This window comes from Podarcis pityusensis (assembly GCF_964106645.2).
Source record: "Podarcis pityusensis genome assembly, chromosome: Z".
NCBI classification, from domain to species: domain Eukaryota; kingdom Metazoa; phylum Chordata; class Lepidosauria; order Squamata; family Lacertidae; genus Podarcis; species Podarcis pityusensis.
In genome coordinates, this window is record NC_138044.1 from 2,229,916 (window position 1) to 2,251,335 (window position 21,420).

Here is a 21,420-nt window from a genome sequence, read left to right on the forward strand (position 1 = left end):
GGAAGTGAGTTCCACAGTTTAATTCTGTAATGTGCATTTTCTTTTATCTGTCCCAAATGTTCCAAGAAAATCATTCAAGGCAACAGAAGTTCTTGCTGACGTATCCCTCGTCAACAGATACTGCCTTGGTTTCTTTGTTCATTTTCAGACTTGTTATTTTTTATAGAGGCTTGTTATTTTCAAGCAGACAAGATATAAGAGCATAATCAATTGCCATGATTCGAATCAATACACCCTGTCCAGAATCTATCCAGGGCACATGTTTAATGAAATAAGAACCTAAGATGAGCGTGCCATATCAGGCCGCGGGATGTGGGGTTGCGGCGTTCGGCATCTAGTCCAGAATCCATCTCTCTTTTGTGCATGCATGCATATACATGTGCAGGCAGAAGGTGGCCAGTTGGTTTCCACACTTTAAAATACCAGGAGAAATAAGAGGATGAGACTCTGATGGGACTGGACCGCGTGTGTTGCCTCTGAGCCACAGGTTGCCTACCTGTGATCTAAATGGCTCAGATCAGCCTCCCTGAGCATGGTGCCCTCCAGATGCACAGCGCTGACGAGGACTGGTTGTAGCATGAAACATCTGGTGGTGACAACAGGATCAAACAGACCTTGCTGGCAGCTGCATCCCTCACCACAGTTGCCCAGATTCCCATTGGAGAAGTGCCATGGCTGGAAGGCATGTGAGGACAACTAGGACCAGGAAAAGTTATTGGGGAGGATCTTGCAGCTGCCATATGTCCACCACTTCTCAGCTGCAGCCCCCCCCCCCTCCTGGTGTGCTTGAGACAAGATTCAGAGTTGGGACTCCATCCCACACTCTTTTAACTACCCTGTTTTTACTGTTAATATTGCAGTTCGATTTATTAATCGCTTTCTAAGCTGCTGTCTGGGGATGCGGGTGGCGCTGTGGGTTAAACCACAGAGCCTAGGGCTTGCCAATCAGAAGGTCAGCGGTTCAAATCCCCGCGACGGAGTGAGCTCCCGTTGCTCGGTCCCTGCTCCTGCCAACCTAGCAGTTCGAAAGCACGTCAAAGTGCAAGTAGATAAATAGATACCACTCCGGCGGGAAGGTAAACGGCATGCGCTGCTCTGGTTCTCCAGAAGCGGTTTAGTCTTGCTGGCCACATGACCCAGAAGCTGTACGCCGGCTCCCTCGGCCAATAAAGCGAGATGAGCGCCGCAACCCCAGAGTCGGCCATGACTGGACCTAAGGGTCAGGGGTCCCTTTACCTTTACCTTTAACAGCCGCCAGAGCTGTCTCAAGGTGATCCGCACATAAGATCATTAAAAAGAGTTAAAAGAACAACATATACATTTGAAACCCCAGCAGGTGGACATCCGTGGTAAAGAACCATTCATCCAGCTGGTACAGCCTATTGGAACAAAAATGTCTTCCACTGTTTTTAAGAAGGTTCAGATAGTGCTTGTCTGTTGTAGGTTTGGTTGTAAGTTGTTTTGGGTTGCCTTGGGCAAGATAAAAGTGACTAAATGAATGAATGAAATAACAATAATTTCTCGACAGGAACTCACCATTCCACAGGACAGGGGCAGCCCCACCAAAAAGTGCTGCTCCAGGTTACTGCAGGGAGAGTTCCTGAGATCTTTGGAACTTGCAGGAGAGACTTTACTGCAGGCTGCAATGATCTCTTGGGTGTATAAGGGATAAGGCAAGTAATTTGGCCCTGAGCTGTATAGGGGGTTATATGTCAGCACTAATACTTTGAACTCAGCCTGGTACTTCTCCAGTTTGTAGACACAAGGGAACAGCAGTGGGTAAAGGCCACCAGGAGACTTGGGCTGGGCTCCTTGTTTCCAAATTGTGGAAATCCACGCCAAGGTCATCAAGAGACTCTTCCTCCAGACACAAGGCTGTAGTCTTCTGACTCCCTCCCTCGCCCGGCTTGCTTAAATCAGAAAATATATTCATTTTCTCTTCTGTTTTCTTCTACTTGTTTTTGCCAGTGAGGGTCAGAATGAGCAGAAATCTCAGTATCTCCTCCTGACCTTTGCAAAATTGCAGTTCATGCCATCCTGACCAGAAGACAGCTGTGATTATCTGAACAGGCTGTGTCATTAAAGCCAAGAGGAACTGCCACAGTAACCATTTGCCAATTAGTGTCTCAAAATCTGCAGTCAGCATACTGTACTGTGGAACCCGTCTCTGAGCAATCTCTCTCTCTCTCCCCCCTGCTCCTTAGCTTCTCCTTCCACCAGGAAACCACCTTGTTGTAACCATAGCAAACCTTGCTTTTAGCAATCTATGGTAGCAATCTTTGGTGGGACACTATAGGCTACGACCGATTAATGTGCGTCCGAAAGATGTGCGACCACACCCAGTGCCAAACCCAGAAGTGACACAGATTTGTCACTTAACACATCACAGAAAGGGCAGAACGGGTGGGGTGCTCTTATATGAGCTCTGCAGATACAGGTGAAACTCGAAAAATTAGAATATCGTGGAAAAGTTCCTTTATTTCAGTAATTCAATTTAAAAGGTGAAACTAATATATGAGATCGACTCATGACATGCAAAGCAAGATGTGCTTCTACTACTCAGAGGTCCAATCTTGCTCGATTTGCAATCCTTGTTTTACTGATTTCCTTGAATATTCTAATTTTCTGAGATGGTTAATTTGGGGTTTTCATCCTCTGTACGTCGTGATCATCGCAATGATAACAAAGAAAGGCTTGACCTATCTTGCTTTGCATGTCACGAGTCTATCTCATATATTGTTATCTTTTCATTCAGCAGCCTAACAGCCCATGGACAGAAGCTGTTCTTTATCCTGTTGGCGCGACTAATCATGCTTCTATATCTTCTGCCCCAGGGCAGGAGATCAAGAAAGTGCCAGCCAGGGTGTGACTCATCCCTGAGAATTTTCCTCACTCTCCTGAGGCGACGTTCTTCCGCTATTTCATCCAGCGGATTCACGGGACAGCCCGTAATTGGGGTGGGTAACTGTAGTAAGAACTCATCCACCCAGGAGAAGTTTATCCAGATACGATGACATTAGTGCCACTCCTTTTCTGTAAAAGTCAGGTCAAACAGGGATGCCTACATTGCCATGTTTTCACAAGGCTCTGGGAGTGTCTGTGAGAACTTCTGTGGTCTTGATGGTTTTGTTGGAAGATTCAGGACAGATAGAATAAAGTACTTCTTCAGTGCAGTGCATAGTTAAAGTATGGTCCTTGCTCCCGCAAGAGGCTGTGATGGTCACCAATTTGGATGGCTTTAAAAGAGGATTGGATGAATTCATGGAGGAGACAAGGTTATCAATAGCTGCTAGCCATGGCTCTGTTCTCCCTCCATGGTCAGCAGCAATAATGCTTCTGAAGACCGGTTGCTGGAAACTGTAGGAAGGAAAGGGGAGCTCTTGTACTCTGCACCTGCTTATCAGCTTCCCATAATGGGCATCTGGGTGGTTACTGTGAGTTTGAGACCCATCAGCTACCCTCACCTGGTGTAGCCAGCCAGTCAAAGCTGTTTCCCAGGGGAACCAGGCAGAGAGCCTTCTTGGTGGTGGCGCCTGCCCTGTGGAACGCCCTCCCAGCAGATGTCAAGGCAATAAGCAACTATTTTACTTTTAAAAGACAACTGAAGGCGGCCCTGATTTTTTAAATATTATTATTATTATTATTATTATTATTATTATTATTATTATTTATTTGTAACCTGCCCATCTGGGCGGCTTCCAACAAGGATTAAAAATACATTAAAATGTCACACATTAAAAACTTTCCTGAACAGGGCTGCCTTCAGATGTCTTCTAAATGTCAGGTAGTTGTTGTTCTCTTTGACATCTGGTGGGAGGGCATTCCACAGGGAGGGCGCCACTACCGAGAAGGCCCTCTGCCTGGTTCCTGTAACTTCGCTTCTCGCAGTGAGGGAACCGGCAGAAGGCCCTCAGAGCTGGACCTCAGTGTCCGGGCAGAATGATGGGGGTGGAGACGCTCCTTCAGGTATACAGGACCGAGGCCGTTTAGTGCTTTAAAGGTCAACACCAACACTTTGAAGTGTGCTCGGAAACGTACTTGAAGCCAATGTAGGTGTTTCAAGACCGGTGTTATGTGGTCTTGGAAGGGAAGTTTAGGGAAGTTTTTAATGTTTGATGCTGTATTGTTTTTAATATTCGGTTGGAAGCTGCCCAGAGTGGCTGGGGAAAGCCAGCCAGATGGGCGGGGTATAAAGAATAAATTATTATTATTATTATTTATTATAATATTATAACAGGATGCTGGACTAGATGGTCCTCGTTTGGCCTGATCCAGCAAATTCTTCTTTTGTTCTTATTTTATTAAAAGCGTGCCCTGGGTGGATTGATTTGAATCAGGGCAACTGACTGAGCACTGACATCTTGTCTCTGTGTTAGTTTTATATCTTGTCAAGTTTGAAAATGAAGAAACAACCCAAGGTAGCGTAAATCAGCAGTTTAATCAGCGAGTGTATCAAAAAGGCTGATTCAATGGCCAAACCAAGTTTCATTTCATTCATTTAAATTTATATGCCACTTCACATTTCAGCAGAAAACTTAAGTGGTCTAAAAATCCCTTTACAAAGGAGTCAATACAAGACATATAATACCATCCGCATTCAAATCAAGCAATACTACATCTCCTACTGCCAACCATAGGAATAATTCCACTTTAAGTGACGTAATTAAATAAATCTCTAAACCATGAATATTAAGCAAAACTAAGAACTACAGAAACAAATCATATGCAAAAGATAAGAATATATCAAAGTACATCAAGATGTGCTATAGTTACAATATATAATTGTAGAATCATAGACATCTCCATAAATATTCCAAAAACATGTACCATTCTCTGTTTGTGGAATGCTCTCCCCAGTAAGGCTCGCCTGGCGGCTTCATTATACGCTTTTAGGTTCCTCTTCAACCATGCATTGGGCTGATTGACATCCTATATTGTATCATTTGTTCTTTTTGTTATGTGTTTTATGTTTTATCTTGTAATTTTATGCTGTGAACTGCCGGAGATCTTCAGATGACGGGCAGTGTACAAATTAAATAAATAAATACAGCTATCTTATTTCATATATTTATTTATTTATTTAACAAAATGTAGGAAGAAAGCTTTTTACTAAAATATATTACAAAAATAATCTTAACCCCACTTACTGCTTTCCATTGATACTACCCGAGATATATATATATATATATATATATATATATATTCTTTAAATGGTGCAATTCTGATAATTAACCACATTAGAGTATTTCTTTACATTATGCCAGAACTTCCTCAGCTGGTGCTGTCTTGGTGTTTTTAGGCTCCCAACACCTTCCACTTTGGACTTAATGCTAAGCCACAAACCATCACGGTTTGTTGCTCATGCGAAGAGAAGATTGAAGCAGGAACCACCTGCCCATTCAGGGGAAACCATTATTAATTACGTGTGATGTGTGAATGCAGCCATTTTATCCAGCAGAGGCAAGGATTCCGTTTAGAGATTAACTGTAGGGCTGGTTCTGAAAATGCTTAATATCCAGCATAGGGGAGTTTGGAAATGTGTATATATATTTTTTTAAAAAAAGCTGTTGTCTCTTGTCTCAAGATTTTAGGGTTTGACATTCTTCTGATGAAGAACCTGAAGCCGATATTGATGGAAGTCAATGCTAACCCCAGCATGAGAACTGAACATGAGAAAGAGGTGAGTCTTTTCCTTCAGCCTCAGCCAGGCTACTTTAGAGACTTTTCTCTGAAAGGCAGAAGCTGGCTGTGGACTTCAACAGCTCCTGCCTCCCCTCAGGGTGCCACCTCACTTCCTTCCTCAAAATAATAATAATAATAATAATAATAATAATAATTATTATTTATTGTTTATACCCCACCCTCCCCAGCCAAGATCGGGCTCAGGGCGGCTAACACCAGGTAAAAACAATTGATTAAAATACAACTTAAAAACAAGATTAAGTACAACATTAAAATGCAGCCTCATTTCAGTAGAAACTCAAATCAACAACTTTTGGGGGATGAAAACATCAAATCTTCACCAAGGCCAACTATCCAGACTGGTCCTACATGGGCCAGAAAAAAAGCCCGGGAAGTCCCCAAATAGGAGTTCAATCACAGAAGGAAAAGGAAAAAGGAAGAGGGGGAGGGGATCAAATTGACTCCATGCCAAAGGCCAGGCGGAACAACTCTGTCTTACAGGCCCCGTGGAAAGAAATCAGATCCCTCAGGGCCCTGGTCTCATGAGACAGAGCGTTCCACCAGGCTGGGGCCAGTGTTGAAAAGGCCCTGGCTCTGGTTGAGGCTAATCTGACTTCCTTAGGGCCTGGGATCCCTAGGGTGTTGCTGTTTATGGACCTTAAGGTGCTCCACAGGGCATACCAGGAGAGGCGGTCCTGTAAGTATGATAACAATAATAATAAAATTTATTTATACCCCGCCCTCCCTGGCCAGGGCTGGGCTCAGGGCGGCTAACACTGAATATAAATTACAATAAAACGTAATAGAAGAAAAAAGGGGAAAAAACAATTAAAATACAGCTTAAAATACGGCTTAAAATGCAACCTCATTTTAGTAGTAGCTCATAAATCAAGACCATAAAGGGAAGAGATATCAGATATTCACCCAAGCCAGCTATCTATGCTGGTCCAACATGGGCCAGCAAAAAAGCCAAGGGAAAATTTATATACCAAATCAATCAATCAATCAATCAATCAATCAATCAATCAATCTTTATTACGGTCCAGAGACCCACAAATCGTTACTAAGCAATGCACAATTCATACAGCCTACATCCAGGTTAAACAAGCATTTTGTTCAAAAGATAGGGATCATTGGTTCTTGCAATCACCGATAAAAACTTTGCCACTGCTAATTTTCTAGCATTTGTCCGGTCTTCCAATAGGAACCTGGCATAGTGAGCCTCTGATTTTCCCGTGAAAGGTACCAGGGTAATATCAGTTCAGCCCTGGCTTGCTCATATTTTGCACAGTGCAGCAAAATGTTTTATGGAATCGATGTATTGAGCACATGAGCCATATACCAAATCCCATATAAGGGGTCAAAGTGAGTCCAAGCCGAATGCCAGGTGGAACAGCTCCATCTTGCAGGCCCTGCGGAAAGATGTCAAATCCCACAGGGCCCTGGTCTCTTGTGGGAGAGCGTTCCACCAAGTGGGGGCCAGTGCCGAAAAGGCTGTGTCCCTAGTTGAGACCAATCTAATCTCCTTGAGGACCCCCAAAGTGTTGTTATTTATGGACCTTAAGGTCCTCCTCAGGGCATGCCAGTAGAGGCAGTCCCGTAGGTACGAGGGTCCTAGGCCGCATAGGGCTTTAAAAGTCAAAAAATGCACCTCCTCTCCTTCCAGGTAGCTTTGGGCTTGACCCTAAGAGCTAAACTCCAGACCAGATGTTGCAAATCTGCAGCTGGATTTTCTGCCTCTTCTCTTCAAAGCAGTCATGTGATGTTGGAGGGGAGATGGGACGGGGGAAGGTGGGTTCAATTGGATGGTTTTTCCTAACAGGAAAGATAAGGACTTGGAAATTTGCAACCTGATCTCTTTTGGGTTTCTGTTTGGAACAGGGGGTGGGAGGATTTGCCCTGAGAAGGGGGTGCTGTGGTCCCAATCCAGTTTGCTCCCCGCAGCTGCTTTTAAATGGTAACTTAGAGAGGTTGGGGGAGGGATCTGGTTTACAGATCTCTATCCCACCTGATTTGGACTCATAGGTTCTGAACCACAACTTGTAAGTGAAGCCTTTACTATGCAGAATTGCACCCACACTTAGGGAAGAACTTTCTGGAATTCTCACACAGGGGAGATTCACCTGGGGTCTCCCAAGTTGTTGTCTTCATGCAATGGATAGAATTGTAGAGTTGAAAGTGGCCAACCAAGGATAGCTAACCAACCTCTGTTTCAAAGCCTCCAGTGAAGTAGAGTCCATCAGCTTCTGAGGTAGTCTGTTCTTTCCATCAGAAAATTCTTCTTAATATTTAGTTGGACCCATGTAATTTGTAATTTGGACCCATGATTTGGTCCTCCCTTCTGGAGCAGGAGAAAACAAGCTGTCTCTATCTTCCATGTGGCACTGTGAAAGCCCTTCAGATATTTTATGATGGCTATGTATCACCTCTCAGTCTTCTCAGTAGCAATTGAAGAGGGTTTCTTTCATTCGTTTAATTCTCCCAGGCCTTTTAAATGCACCTTTGATGTTTGCAGGTTTTTTAATTATCATTTTTGAACGCTTTATGGCATTGCATAGTGTGTGGGGTGGTGATTCTTTTTTTAAAAAATGTTTGTAAGCTGCGTTAGGAACTTCATCATGGAAGATCTGGCATTTTGTTGATTTTAAATATTCCTGCGCTGCCGTACAACCAATGGAGCGATTCATCATAAAACCATGCCATAAAATAAAATTTCAAAACCATTTGCAGTAAGAGAGGTAAGAGCAGATTGGAGGCATCAGCTTTTTAAAACTTTAAAAGCCCAGAGAATATAAATTCCTCTATGGCTTTTGCTTCTGTCTTCCTTCCCCATCATCCTTTTTTTAAAAATAAATAAATTGTAAACTCATTGGGACACTGGTGTGCAGCTATATTGATCAGAATATAGAGCCTTTGAGGATTTACTACTGTTAATGTTGGGATTCCTGCTAACTTTGTATCATTTTGAAGTGGTTCAAGGTCTGCTGGATGAAATCCCACATGTTAAATGCAAACAGCTCCGTGTGCTGGCTCTGGATAGCTAGCGATGCTTGAGCGAGATCTCGAGTGGCTCTGCGAGATCTTGCAAGAGTATCCCAGAACTGGGCCTTGTCTTGCCAGCAAGGCAGAGAGCTTGAAATCTCTTTTGGTGCCAGGGAAACCCAGCGTGAAAATAACTTTGAAGCTCACTGCCTTGCTTGCAGAATTTCAGCCAGCCGGCCGGCCTGCCTTCAACTACATATGGTTGAATTCACACAAGTTAAATGCAATCATATTGTACTGCCTGCCCCAGCCCTCCCACTTCGCTCCTGGCAAGGAAGAAAATGGCCAGAGTGCAATCTATACAGGCTATAACCAGCCAGGAAAGTGGTTGAATAGATCTAGTACAATGGATCAGCTACACCCAGGGAAATTATTCACCTATTGCATAAAAGGTTGGATTTTTCTGGGCTCTGCAAAGCACCACACACACACACACACACACACACACACACAGTTGAACAGGAGAAATAAGAGACAAGCAGCTTTTGCTCACAGTTGTGCAGAAGCTCCATAAAAGTGTATGAACAAAGCAGGCCTGTTCCCAGCACGGAAGTAGCCTAAGGATGTCTAATACAGAGCAGTGAGTGCGCCTCTGTTGTGTGTTTGTTTTTGTAGGCTGGGAGCAAAGCAACACTGTAGACCAGGGCTGGGGAAACTTTGGCCCACCAGAAGCTATTGGACTCCAGTTCCCATCAGCCTCAGCCAGCTTCATGGTCAGGGATGAAGGAAGTTGTAGTCCAAGAGCATGTGGGAATCCACAGGTTCCTCATACCCGATATAGGGAGAATTTTGTCATTCATAAGTGTACGCTATTTGAATCCAAGGTTTCTCCAGGAGTCATTGAGTACATCCGAAGCCCTGTCGATGAGGCAGTCAAAGTCTCTGTCATCCGGGACACCCTGCGGTTAGTGGACCCACGCAAGAAAAGGAAGGAAAAGACATTGTAAGTGTGTATTGATTTCATGTCCATTATCAGATGTATGTCTGTTATTCGCAGAAGGGAGTTGCTTTCTCATATTAGAGTTCAGTGACCAGGCAGTCAAAATTCTGCATCAAGAGCAGCCGGATTCTGCAACCTGCACCAATGACCTTCTCTGTAACCTTTGCTGCTTTGCATAATACATCCCAGTTCTGATTTTAGCAGGCCTTGCACAATGACTTTCAAACATATCTCTGCAATCCTAATGGCAAGTAACATTATTTTTAATGGAAACGTGAAATTCATTGGGAGTCTGCAGACACCTCCAATTCTGTTGCCCCCTTCCTCCATGCTAGTGTCCCCTAAGGTGTGACATACATACCATAGCTGTCAACCGTTCCTTATTTGGCGGGAAAGTCCCTTATCCCAGCGCAGTGTCCCGCTGCTGTCCCTTATTGATGATGTCCCTTAAATTTCCTGAGTTTCAAAGGAAGCAGCTCCTCTCCCTCCCTCCCTGCCAGGGAGGAGGGAGGCTCCAACTCCGTTGCTTGGCTGCGTTGCTCACCCAATAAGGAGTCTAAGAACGACTGGGGGGTGGAGCTTGCATGCCTTGTGCTGATCAAATTGGCCGCATTGCCTGGGGACTCGCCTTTGCTCAGCGCTTCCCAGCGGAGAGGTGACGGTGGTTTTCCTTGCTGCATCCCCTTTGCTGGGTTGCTGCGCTGTGGGAACCACCGCTTGAGGCTTCGTTTGGCTGCTGCCTGGGCTTTCTGCCTTTGGCTGGAAGGGGCTCAGAAGTTGAACATACCTGTGCTCTGAAAATCCCTTATTTTCGAGGCTGCTGGTCCCTTATTTTCAAATCTGTAAGTTGACAGCTGTGATACATACAAAGCTACTATAAGTATTATTGCCGTGAGCTTTACGTGGGGCTTCAATTGGTCTTAAACGCAGCAGCCAGGTTGCTCACTGGTGCAAGGTGGTTTGAGCATATTACACCAATCCTGCCCCAACTGCACTGGCTGACAGTTTTTGGGCCCAATTCAAAGTGCTGGTTTTGACCTATAAAACCTTAAACAGCTCAGGACTGCAGTACCTCAAGGACTACCTTTGTGTGCTTCTTCCATGAGAGGTCCAGAGGGTGGCAACATGAGAAGGGGCCTTTTCCGGGGTGGCTCCATGTTTGTGGAATTTCCCGCCCCAGCGAGGCTTGCCCGGAGCCTTCACTACATACCTTGAGGTGCCAGGGAGAAACAGCTCTATAACCAGGTCTTTGGCCTTTAACTATCTCTGGCCTTTAGAAGTGGGTGGGATGTTTTAAATGCATTTTTTTCTCTCTCTCTGCCTGCCTTGGTCTTAATATATCTATGTGGGGTTGTTTTTGCAAGTTGTTTTGGGCAAGATACAGCGACTAACAATGAATAATAATAATAATAATAATTATAGCAGCACCTGCATTTCAGAATGTACAGTTATGCTGTTGCTTGGGAGAAAAGGGATAGGCAAAGGGGATGGTTCCTTCTGCAGTCCTCCATTGAAATGTTTGGCAGGATGAACCCTTATCTGCCACAGCAGCAGCCTTCCTTTGGTCGCAATATTGAAATGGCTGCATGGGAGAAGGTATGGAATGTTGGTTTGAAATTCACAGCATGTTATACACCGAAAGAAATTTATTTGAAAAGGATGTACAGGTGGTATTTATCTCCAAGCAGACATGCTAAGATGTATAAATCAAAATCAAATTTGTGCTGGAAATGTAAAGAAAAGGAAGGTAATTTCTACCATATGTGGTGGTCCTGTAAGAGAACAAAAGCTTTCTGAGAGATTGTTTATAATGAATGGAAGAAAGTGTTTAAAATAACTTTTAGTAAAAAAAACTAGAAACATTTCTTTTAAGGATAGTGAGTAAAGAAACAACAACAACAACAAAAATTGAATTTTTATACCGCCCTATACCCAGAGGTCTCAGGGAGGTTCACGGAACAAAATCAAAACATAAAACCACAAAATATATAATCAAAATAAAAACAACAACCCAATAACCCCCCCAAAAAACCCCACGTTTTAAATTCTGAAGAAGCTTAGAAATTTGTTTATGAATGCTACAACCATAGCCCAAATGGTATTTGCCCAGAGATGGAAAGAGGAAGCTACTCCAGCCAAGGAAGAGTGCCTGATTAAATTGATGGATTATACTGAAATGGCAAAATTAACGAGTGCAAAGAAACCAAGAGGAGAGAAAAAATATTAAGGAGTGGAGAACATTTGTGGAATATGTGAAAAATCATGGTATGCAGCTAAGTGCATTGGCAGGGTCAACTTAAATCAAGCAGTTAAAAGTATTCTCAAGATTAATTGTAGAATAATTCAGAAATGGATTAAAGTGGAAAATGCATGGTTAAAAATTTAAATAAGAGAAGAAGCCATAAAAGTGGGGGAGGGAAATCTGATATGTATTTGTAATGGAAATACGAGATAGTAAGATGTGTATCTGTAAATTCTTGAAAATTGAAAACAAAACTTACATTAAAGGGCTGCAAATGGCCAGCTCTTTAGATGATTTTTTTTTTTTAAGCATCAGTTTTGCTGTAGAGATTGTTTTGCGGTCCTGCTCCCCTCCTTCCTTGCCACTCCTTCCACCCATGCTACATTTTCATTATACTCGCTCCAGCTAATATTAGAACCAAGAGTCTTTAGTAATTTGCACTTTCTGTTCTACATATTTTTGACTCTTGAAATCCCGCACATCAACAGATTTGCATACCCATTCAGTTTGAAGGCCTGACGGCAGGCTGGTGAGGAATTGCTCCTCTCATCCTGGCTAAAATGTGTGAAAATTGCATGTAGACATTACTCCCTTGCTTGGGGCAGGGGGGTGGGGAATAAACTCAGGCAGCCCTTGTGAAATCCTCCGCAATTCAGAGGCGAGCAGGCACGAAACAGTCTTGGGTAGAACTCAACAGACCATACAAAGTGAAATGTCATCCTTCCAGAAATAGCTGCCAAGAGAAGCATCTCTCTTTCTGGGTGCCCGGCTAAGACAAATTGGTTGCAGGCCAATTACTGTGTATGTTTCATGCTGGTGGAGCAAAGCCCTCTGCAGCTTGCCCCCCAGTATCAAACACACGTATGAAGAGCCCTGCCGGATCAAAGTCTAGCGTCTCATCTCCCACCATGATGCCAGATGCCTCTTGGGAAGCCCACAAGCGGGGCATGAGTTCAAGAGCTGCCCCCCTCTGTCCTCCTTAGTGTTAAGGACATAAGCAGAGGATTGTGAGAAAATGGAAAAAAAAATTAGGATATGACTTACAACGAATTGAAAAAACTGTTCAAATATACTTCCCCTACCCAAAAACCCCAGAAGCCTTTTTGCTGGGGATGAGAGGAGATGAAATAAGAAAAGCAGATCAGAGATTATTCATGTACGCTACAGCTGCTGCCAGAATCTTAGTAGCCCAAAAATGGAAAACTCAGGAAATACCAACATTAATGGAGTGGCAGACAAAAATGGTTGAATATGTGGAATTAGCAAAACTGACCCACAGAATCCGTAACCAAGGGGAAACAAAGTTCAGAAATGAGTGGAGTAAATTTCTGGAGTTTATACGTAATAATTGCAGAAGTTTAAAGGCTGTAGTAGGATTAAAATAAACCTTATGATCTGAACAGGATGGTGTTAAGAATCTGTGAAAAATGAAAGATTAATATGAAAACCTCTGAAGGGAAGGAGGGAAGTCTGTGCTCGACAGTGTTGAGAAAATAAGTGTACATAGGATTGTAGAACATTTAGTGTATTTATTTTGTTTTGTTTGTGTTAAAGAAAACCCAATAAAAAGTATTTTTTAAAAAAGGACATAGGCAGAGGCTGCTGGATCAGGCCAGTGGCCCGTCTAGTCCAGCCCCTTGTTCTCTCAGTGGTCAAGCAGATGCATTTTCTGGGAAGTACACAGCAGGCATGGCATGAGCCACAGGATTACTCGGCACCCCACCCGGGTGGCTTCCAGCAGCTGGTATCTGGTAGCTTTCTTTTTTTAAAAAAAAATAATTTTTATTTAAGTTTTGAAAAACAAAGAAAGAAAAGAAAAAACATACACAATACATATCTCAAAAAGAAAAAAAGAAAAAAAAAGATTACAAAAACACACAAAAGAAAACACAATTCAACAATAAAAAACAAAAAGCATAACAATTAAAAACAATATCTCTTTTCCATTTCCGTTTTTTTAGTTTACTTATTTTCTGGACTTCCTCATACCTCCCTCTTTTGTATTCCAATCCAAATTGTTTGTCCAGCAATTTCTTTTCAACTTTTTTTTTTAATCCCAATCTTTAACTTTAATATAATATTGTAATATATATCTTCAATTTCTTTAAACCTGATCTTTAATCTTAGTATAATATAACGTTAAAATTCTCCCTCTTAATTGTCAGATTTCCATTTCTTTAAACATTTTTAGTCCTAATCTTAATCTTAGTCTATCATTAACTTTAACCTGTACAGCTGGAAACCGCTTATTTTCAATCCAACATCACTCTAGCATTCTTTAATTTTACAATATTTCTGAAGATAGTCTTTGAATTTCTTCCAATCTTCCTCCACCGACTCTTCTCCCTGGTCGCGGATTCTGCCAGTCATTTCCGCCAGTTCCATATAGTCCATAAGTTTCATCTGCCATTCCTCCAGCGTGGGAAGTTCTTGTGTCTTCCAATATTTTGCGATGAGTATTCTTGCTGCTGTTGTTGCATACATAAAGAAAGTTCTATCCTTTTTTAACACCATTTGGCCCACTATGCCCAGAAGAAAGGCATATAATTCATTATATATCATTTCCCAGAAAGCCTTAATCCTTGGGCACGTCCACCAAAGGTGAAAAAATGTACCTTCAGTTTCTTTACATTTCCAACATTTGTTATCGGGCAAGTGATAAATTTTTGCAAGCTTGACTGGGGTTATGTACCACCTGTATATCATTTTCATAATATTCTCTCTTAAGGCATTACATGCCGTAAATTTCATACCTGTGGTCCACAACTGTTCCCAGTCAGCAAACATAATGTTATGTCCAATGTCCTGTGCCCATTTAATCATAGCCGATTTTACCGTTTCATCCTGAGTATTCCATGTATCTGGTAGCTTTCCTGCCTCTGACTTGTGAAGATGGAATGTAGTCATTGACAGCCTTCTCCAGGCATTTGTCTACTCCGCATTTGAAGCCATCCATTTTGGTGTCCACCACTGCCTCCTGTTGGAGTGAGTTCCACAGGTTTACTATGCTCTGCGAGAATAATAATAATAATTTATTTATATCCTGCCCTCCCCAGCCGAAGCCGGGCTCAGAGCGGCTAACAACAATAAAAGTAACACAGCATTCTAAAATCAATTCATTCTAAAATCAATTCAGAATCCAATTAAAGGCAGCCATTGGGCTAGAGTTCTATCAGGATTACCAAAGGAGGGGGTCAGACTGTGCCTTGGCCAAAGGCCTGGTGGAACATCTCCGTCTTGCAGGCCCTGCGGAAAGATGTCAAGTCCTGCAGGGCCCTAGTCTCTTGGGACAGAGCGTTCCACCAGATCGGGGCTATGGCCGAAAAAGCTGTGGCTCTGGTTGAGGCCAGCCTAACCTCCCTGTGGCCCGGGACCTCCAAGATGTTTTTGTTTGAAGACCGTAAGGTCCTCCGTGGGACATACCAGGAGAGGTGGTCCCATAGGTACAAGGTACTTCCTTCCTTTTATCTGTGCTGAATATTCCAGCACTCACTTTCATTGGTGGTCCACAAGTTCCACTGTGGTGAGAGACGGATAAAAGCCATCGTTGCAGGGAAGGCGAGTACAGGTTAGGTCAGAAAGGACAGTCTAGCAAACTTGGAGGTTCCTCTCTCGATCTTCCCCAGGACAAGATGAGTTGCATCTCAACACTTCCAGCAAAAAATCCCTTTGTACTGTTTCTTTGACCAAAATCTCCCGCCCTGCCCCTGCCCTCCAACTGATTTTTCTCTTCTGGGGAATAGATACGGGTTTTAGATTCTGTTTTCCTTGATCTAATAAAGTCCTGTGGCCTGTGTTGACATTGTAGGCAGTTGATATGCCACTATCCAGTTGGTGAAGCTATCTGTGTGTGGATAGATTTGATTTGCCACTAATTGCCTCCTCAATTAAAACAAATGAAGCATCAGAATGAAAGTAAGGACTTTAAAGATACCACCCCTAAAGCTTTTCACAGTCGTGAGAAATTAATGGCTCAGAGAAACATTCTGATGCCCTTTATAGAAGCTGCATATTGTTCCCTAGCGATGTTTATCTTTTACATTGAGTTAATAATGCCCTGCTTTGATCTCCTCCCCCCCCCCCCATTGCACCATGCATCTCAATTCTCTCTGAAAGTGCTTCCAGATCTGTCAGGAGCTGCAGTGTGATTTATTTTTGGATCACCAATAAGGGATGTAGGAATGAGAACTCGTGCGGAGAAAGTGAATAGGGATCCCCCCTCCCCCTTGCATAATAATAGGACTCTGGGTTATCTGACTAGCTGAATGTTGTAAGGTGTAGGGAAGGTAAGCTGTGGAATTCAGGATATAGTGATGGGTCACCAACTTGGACAACCGTGTCGTAAACAAAATCTGCCCTTTTTCCCTTATGGGGTACCCAAAAGCCCATACAGAGTCCTTACATAGGTTCCCTATTGGTAGGAGAAAATAACAGAGGCCAACCAGAGAATATTGAGAAGCAAAGCAGCTAGTAAGCCTGATCTTTATTGATCTGTTGCAACAGGGTGCTCCCCTCACACGCAGGAGACAGGAGGAGGAGCCCAGAACAATGGCGCGCAAGGCCTTATATAGACTTTTTAAATTGCCCACCCTGGAGTCCAAGACCACCCCTCCATACACCATACATACATCACAGAAGGGGTGGAGCTCAAGACCACTTCCCAGACACATCATACATACATCACAGAGAGGGCTGTCTACAGCAGAAATATGAGTGCTTGGTTTACCTCCTGTCTGCCAGGTTACCTGTTTAACGGTCACTTGATTGGGGAGCCTGGCCAGTCTTTTGTAATGATAAATACTTTGTTCCTGGGCCAGGTCACAGGCTCACACCCTATTCATATCTTAAATGTGCCCTTAAGACAGGATTTGTGAAGGAAAAGACAATGGGGAGGCTTTCCCATTTTCCTCTGACCTTGCAGAGAGAACATTTGCTCAGTTTGGGAATCAAAATGGTTCCAGGTCAGTCTTCCTGTGCTGATCTATGTACGTGCTTGGTTGATACACTTATGAACATTTAACATATATCTACGACCTCAAAATTCCTATCGCACTCCCCACCATTCCAGGGAAAGATGCAGGGTTTTCCCTTCCGAATGAGAAAGCGTCCACTCTCCTGCAAACTCTCTTCCTTCCTGCCAGGTGGGTGAGCGATGGGTGGAGTCGCCAGCTCTGCAGGCACAGCAAACTACCAAATTAAAACGTTGCAAAAGTAGGATTTAATTGCTGGCGGTTTATTTGGAAGGTGCCTGGTGTGCGCGTACACAGAGGAGAATATGATGCTTCAAGTTAGATTTCTGAGGCTTAAACGGGGGAGGGGAAGGGGGCTTTTCACCCTTTCCTTCCTTTTTTTTTGCCACCAGGCATTCTGCCTGCCTGCCTGGTGTTTAATTGGAAGCTGTGTGTATCACTTTTGCCTGCATACGCTCCAAACGGCTTTTGAAGTGCCTTCCCCCTTCTTCCCAGGCTCTTTCCCTTCGGCACTAATGATTCTGCTTCCCTGTCGCGTCAAAAGGAAATATTTGAGTCTTGCTTTATTAGTGCTAATTAGCCCAGAGAAAAATTGGGAGAGGCTTTTTCTTCTTCTTTACGAATAATAATAAGAGTAGCTTCTTTGGCCACCCATTTCTGTCACTAAAAAATGTAGCACTTCCCTTTTTTTAATTCCACAAGACTTGTGATGAGCGTTTGGAAGTTCCTTGAGTAAATTTGGAGGCAGTGGGGAGACATATATCAAGGTTGTGGAACCACAGGCCAAATGGGATCTCCTTGTAGCTTCACACTGGGCAGAAGAAAGTGTTCCTCCTCCTCCTTTCACAATGCTAGATCTGAAGCTGAATGTTGGAAGTTTCAGGACAGATAACTGAAAGTCCTTCTTTGTGCAGTGCATAGTTAAACTGTGGAACTCACTTCCACAGGAGGCAGTGATAGCTGCAGCCTCCCCTCATCCACTGCCCTGCCCTGTCCTGGTTCTGGTTCACTTTGATATTTGGTCTGTGCCTCAGATAGCTTTTAAAGAATTGTTTAATAAATAATAATAATAAAAAAACTTTATTTATATCCCGCCCTCCCCAGCCGAAGCCGGGCTCAGAGCGGCGAACAACAATAAAAGCAACACAGTTCACATAAAATCACAGTCAATCAATTGAAATGCATTCTAAAATCAATTCATTCTAAAATCAATTCAAAATCAAACCAATGGCAACCATTGGGCTAGAGTTCTTTTTTTTCTTTTTTATTAAAGGTTTTCTTGATTTACAAAAGTGTTTGCAATGTCTCTCTCGTATTCCCCCCCCCCCCATGTAACATTCTTACAAATCAGTTTCATTTGTTGAGACATTAGGAAGAAAAGGGGGGGAGAGGTAGAGGGGGGCGGCTAGAGTTCTTTGGGGACTACTGAAGGAGGCGGTCAGACTGTGCCTTGGCCAAAGGCCTGGTGGAACAGCTTTGTCTTGCAGGCCCTGCGGAAAGATGTGGTTTATCAATGTCTCCCAGCTATGATTGTGAATTAGAACCTCCATTGTCGGAAGCAATCTACCTCTAAGTAGCAATTGCTTGGAGGCAAAGAGCGATGGTGGCTCTTGCCGGCATGTACCTGCTTGATGCGGGTGGTGTCATGGGTTAAACCACAGAGCCTAGGACTTGCCGATCAGAAGGTCGGCGGTTCGAATCCCCGCAACGGGGTGAGCCCCCGTTGCTTTGTCCCTGCTCCTGCCAACCTAGCAGTTTGAAAGCACATCAAAGTGCAAGTAGATAAATAGGTACCACTCTGGCGGGAAGGTAAACGGCGTTTCCGTGCACTGCTCCGGTTCGCCAGAAGCGGCTTAGTCATGCTGGCCACATGACTGTACTCCGGCTCCCTTGGCCAATAAAGCGAGGTGAGTGCCGCAACCCCAGAGTCGGCCATGACTGGACCTAATGGTCAGGGGTCCCTTTACCCTTACTGCTTGATGTAGCTGGCTCATTGCCGTTGGAAATCAGATGCTTGATTAGAGCAGCACTGGGTTTCCTTTGGCAAGGCTCTTCCTTGGCCTCAACAGAGGAATATCTTGGAATCAGAATTTGTGCTGGGAATGCAGCCTTGTTCCATTTGCCTCTGGAGCCTGTTTGATTAGAAAAGTATTCTGTGTAGAGGGGGAAAAGCCCCCGCCTCCATGTCTCCTCCTGCAAATCCCGCCCTCTCCTGCAAATTCTGCCTTCATCTCTTTTCATAGCGAGAAACACTCAAAGGAGGAAGAATAAATGAGTAGTGGATGTTTCTTCTGCATTAAGGGGAGGCTTCCCCTCCCCGCCCCCCACCCCATTTACACAGTTAAGGCGATAATGCTGTCCCTGCCTCTTACATTTCAAGCATAATTTATTCCTTGGTTCTCAGCCTTGGATATGCAGAAACATTTTGCAGTTAATGAACCGTATTACCTCGGGGCTCCCAGTGCCGTGATCAGGCTGGCTCTGCCTGGCTCCACTCCCTGAAACTGGTGTTGCTGTTTTCTCTGAATATAGTTTGATCAGAATAAAGCCTGGCAGAGCAGCTCAGACCACCATACTGGCACTTCCTGCACTGCAGGGGGTTGGACTAGATAACCCTTGGGGTTCCTTCCAAGTCCGTAATTCTGTGGTTCCCACCTTTCTGGCGGGATGATTTAATCCAACCTTTGCAAGCCCAGTGCCCCCCTCCAGCTGTTTCAGGCTACAGCTTCTGTCAGCTACAGCATCTTACGGTCGTGGGGGTAGCACTGCACACCTCCTCTCTTTCGGCAGAGAGTTCTTGTCCCTTCATTCTCAGATAAAGCACTCAGAATTTGCCTCCATCAATTTTATCTGTTGCGGATGCACAACAGCTTTTCTCCTTCTCTCGTAAGACTAGAGCTTGTAAGCTTCCCATGAATCTGAATGTTGGGAGATTCAGGACAGAGAAAGGAAAGCACTTCTTCATTCAGGGCATCATTAAACTGCAGGTCTTGCTCCCAAGGGAGGCGATGATGGCTGCCAACAAGGATAGCTTTAAGGAGGATTGGACTATGGCTTGTGGGTGGCGCTGTGGGTTAAACCACAGAGCCTAGGACTTGCTGATCAGAAGGTCGGCGGTTCAAATCCCCGTGATGGGGTGAGCTCACGTTGCTCGGTCCCTGCTCCTGCCAACCTCGCAGTTCAAAAGCATATCAAAGTGCAAGTAGATAAATAGGTACCGCTCCGGCGGGAAGGTAAACGGCGTTTCTGTGCGCTGCTCCGGTTCGCCAGAAGCGGCTTAGTCATGCTGGCCACATGACCCGGAAGCTGTACGCCATCTCCCTCAGCCAATAAAGCGAGATGAGCGCCGCAACCCCAGAGTCGGCCACGACTGGACCTAATGGTCAGGGGTCCCTTTACCTTTACTAGCCGTGATGGCTGTGCTCTTCCTTCACAGTTTGAGGCAGCCATGTTTCTGAATACCAGTTGCTGGAAAACAGCTTTGGTTGGAGGTTTTTAAGCAGAGGTTGGATGAGCATCTTTGAGGCGGAATTCTTTAGCTGTGATTCCAACATTGCAGCGGGTTGGACCAGATGTTTATTAGGATTATGATTGTGATGATGATTATAAAATTTTATTTATACCTTGTCCTCCCCAGCCAAGACCGGACTCAGGGCAGCTAACACCAGTTATAAAAACAATTGATTGAAATACAACTTAAAAAGAAGATTAAAATACAACATTAAAATGCAGCCTCATTTCAGTAGGAACTCAAATCAGAAACTTTTTTGGGGATGAAAATGTCAAGACTTCACCAAGGCCAGCTATCCAGACTGATCCTACATGGGCCAAAAAATGCCAGAGAAGTCCCCAAATAGGAGTTCAATCACAGAAGGAGAAAGGAAAAAGGAAGAGGGGGAGGAGATCAAGTTGATCCCAAGCCAAAGGCCAGGTGGAACAACTCTGTCTTACAGGCCCTGTGGAAAGAAATCAGATCCCGCAGGGCCCTGGTCTCATGAGACAGAGCGCTCCACCAGGCCGGAGCCAGAGTTGAAAAGGCCCTGGCTCTGATTGAGGCTAATCTGACTTCCTTAGGGCCCGGGACCCCTAGGGTGTTGCTATTGATGATGATGATGATTAATTAAATTTGTATGCCACCCTTCATCACAGGCTGGTTCACAACATAATACAAAAAGAAAACACAGAATACATAGCATGGCAGCTGCTGAGCCTTTGAACCCTTTTGTGCTTACCACACTGATCTCAGCGTAACACTTTTATGACAGAAAACACCCCCCAAGCTTGAGTTCTTCATTCTTAAGTGAGGGCCAGGACAACAGTGACTTTCCTATTGCCTGAGTGGCATCACTCACTGTTCCCCGTGTGACAAGCATCCTTCAGGTGTGAATTTAGCAACCTCTCCAGTTTTTCATTACCTCCACTTTGCAAGCGGCTTTAAAGGCCCCAAGAAATACCTTCATCAGAGGCAGCTGTCGAGGCTGCCTGGAGATTAGAGTAAGACCCTCTTCCATTAAGTATAAATTAACTTAATCACCAGGTATGGG

The 21,420-nt window shown here is 44.1% G+C and overlaps 1 protein-coding gene across 1 annotated transcript in view; it reads left to right on the plus strand.

Moving 5' to 3' along the window:
• Positions 1-21,420, plus strand: part of TTLL11 (tubulin tyrosine ligase like 11) — a 73,533-nt gene that overhangs the window by 31,655 nt on the left and 20,458 nt on the right. The window contains exons 5-6 of the mRNA XM_080990899.1: positions 5,585-5,680; positions 9,549-9,667. Of these exons, the coding sequence (XP_080847025.1) occupies positions 5,585-5,680; positions 9,549-9,667 (215 nt within the window). The remainder of the gene's footprint in view (positions 1-5,584; positions 5,681-9,548; positions 9,668-21,420) is intronic.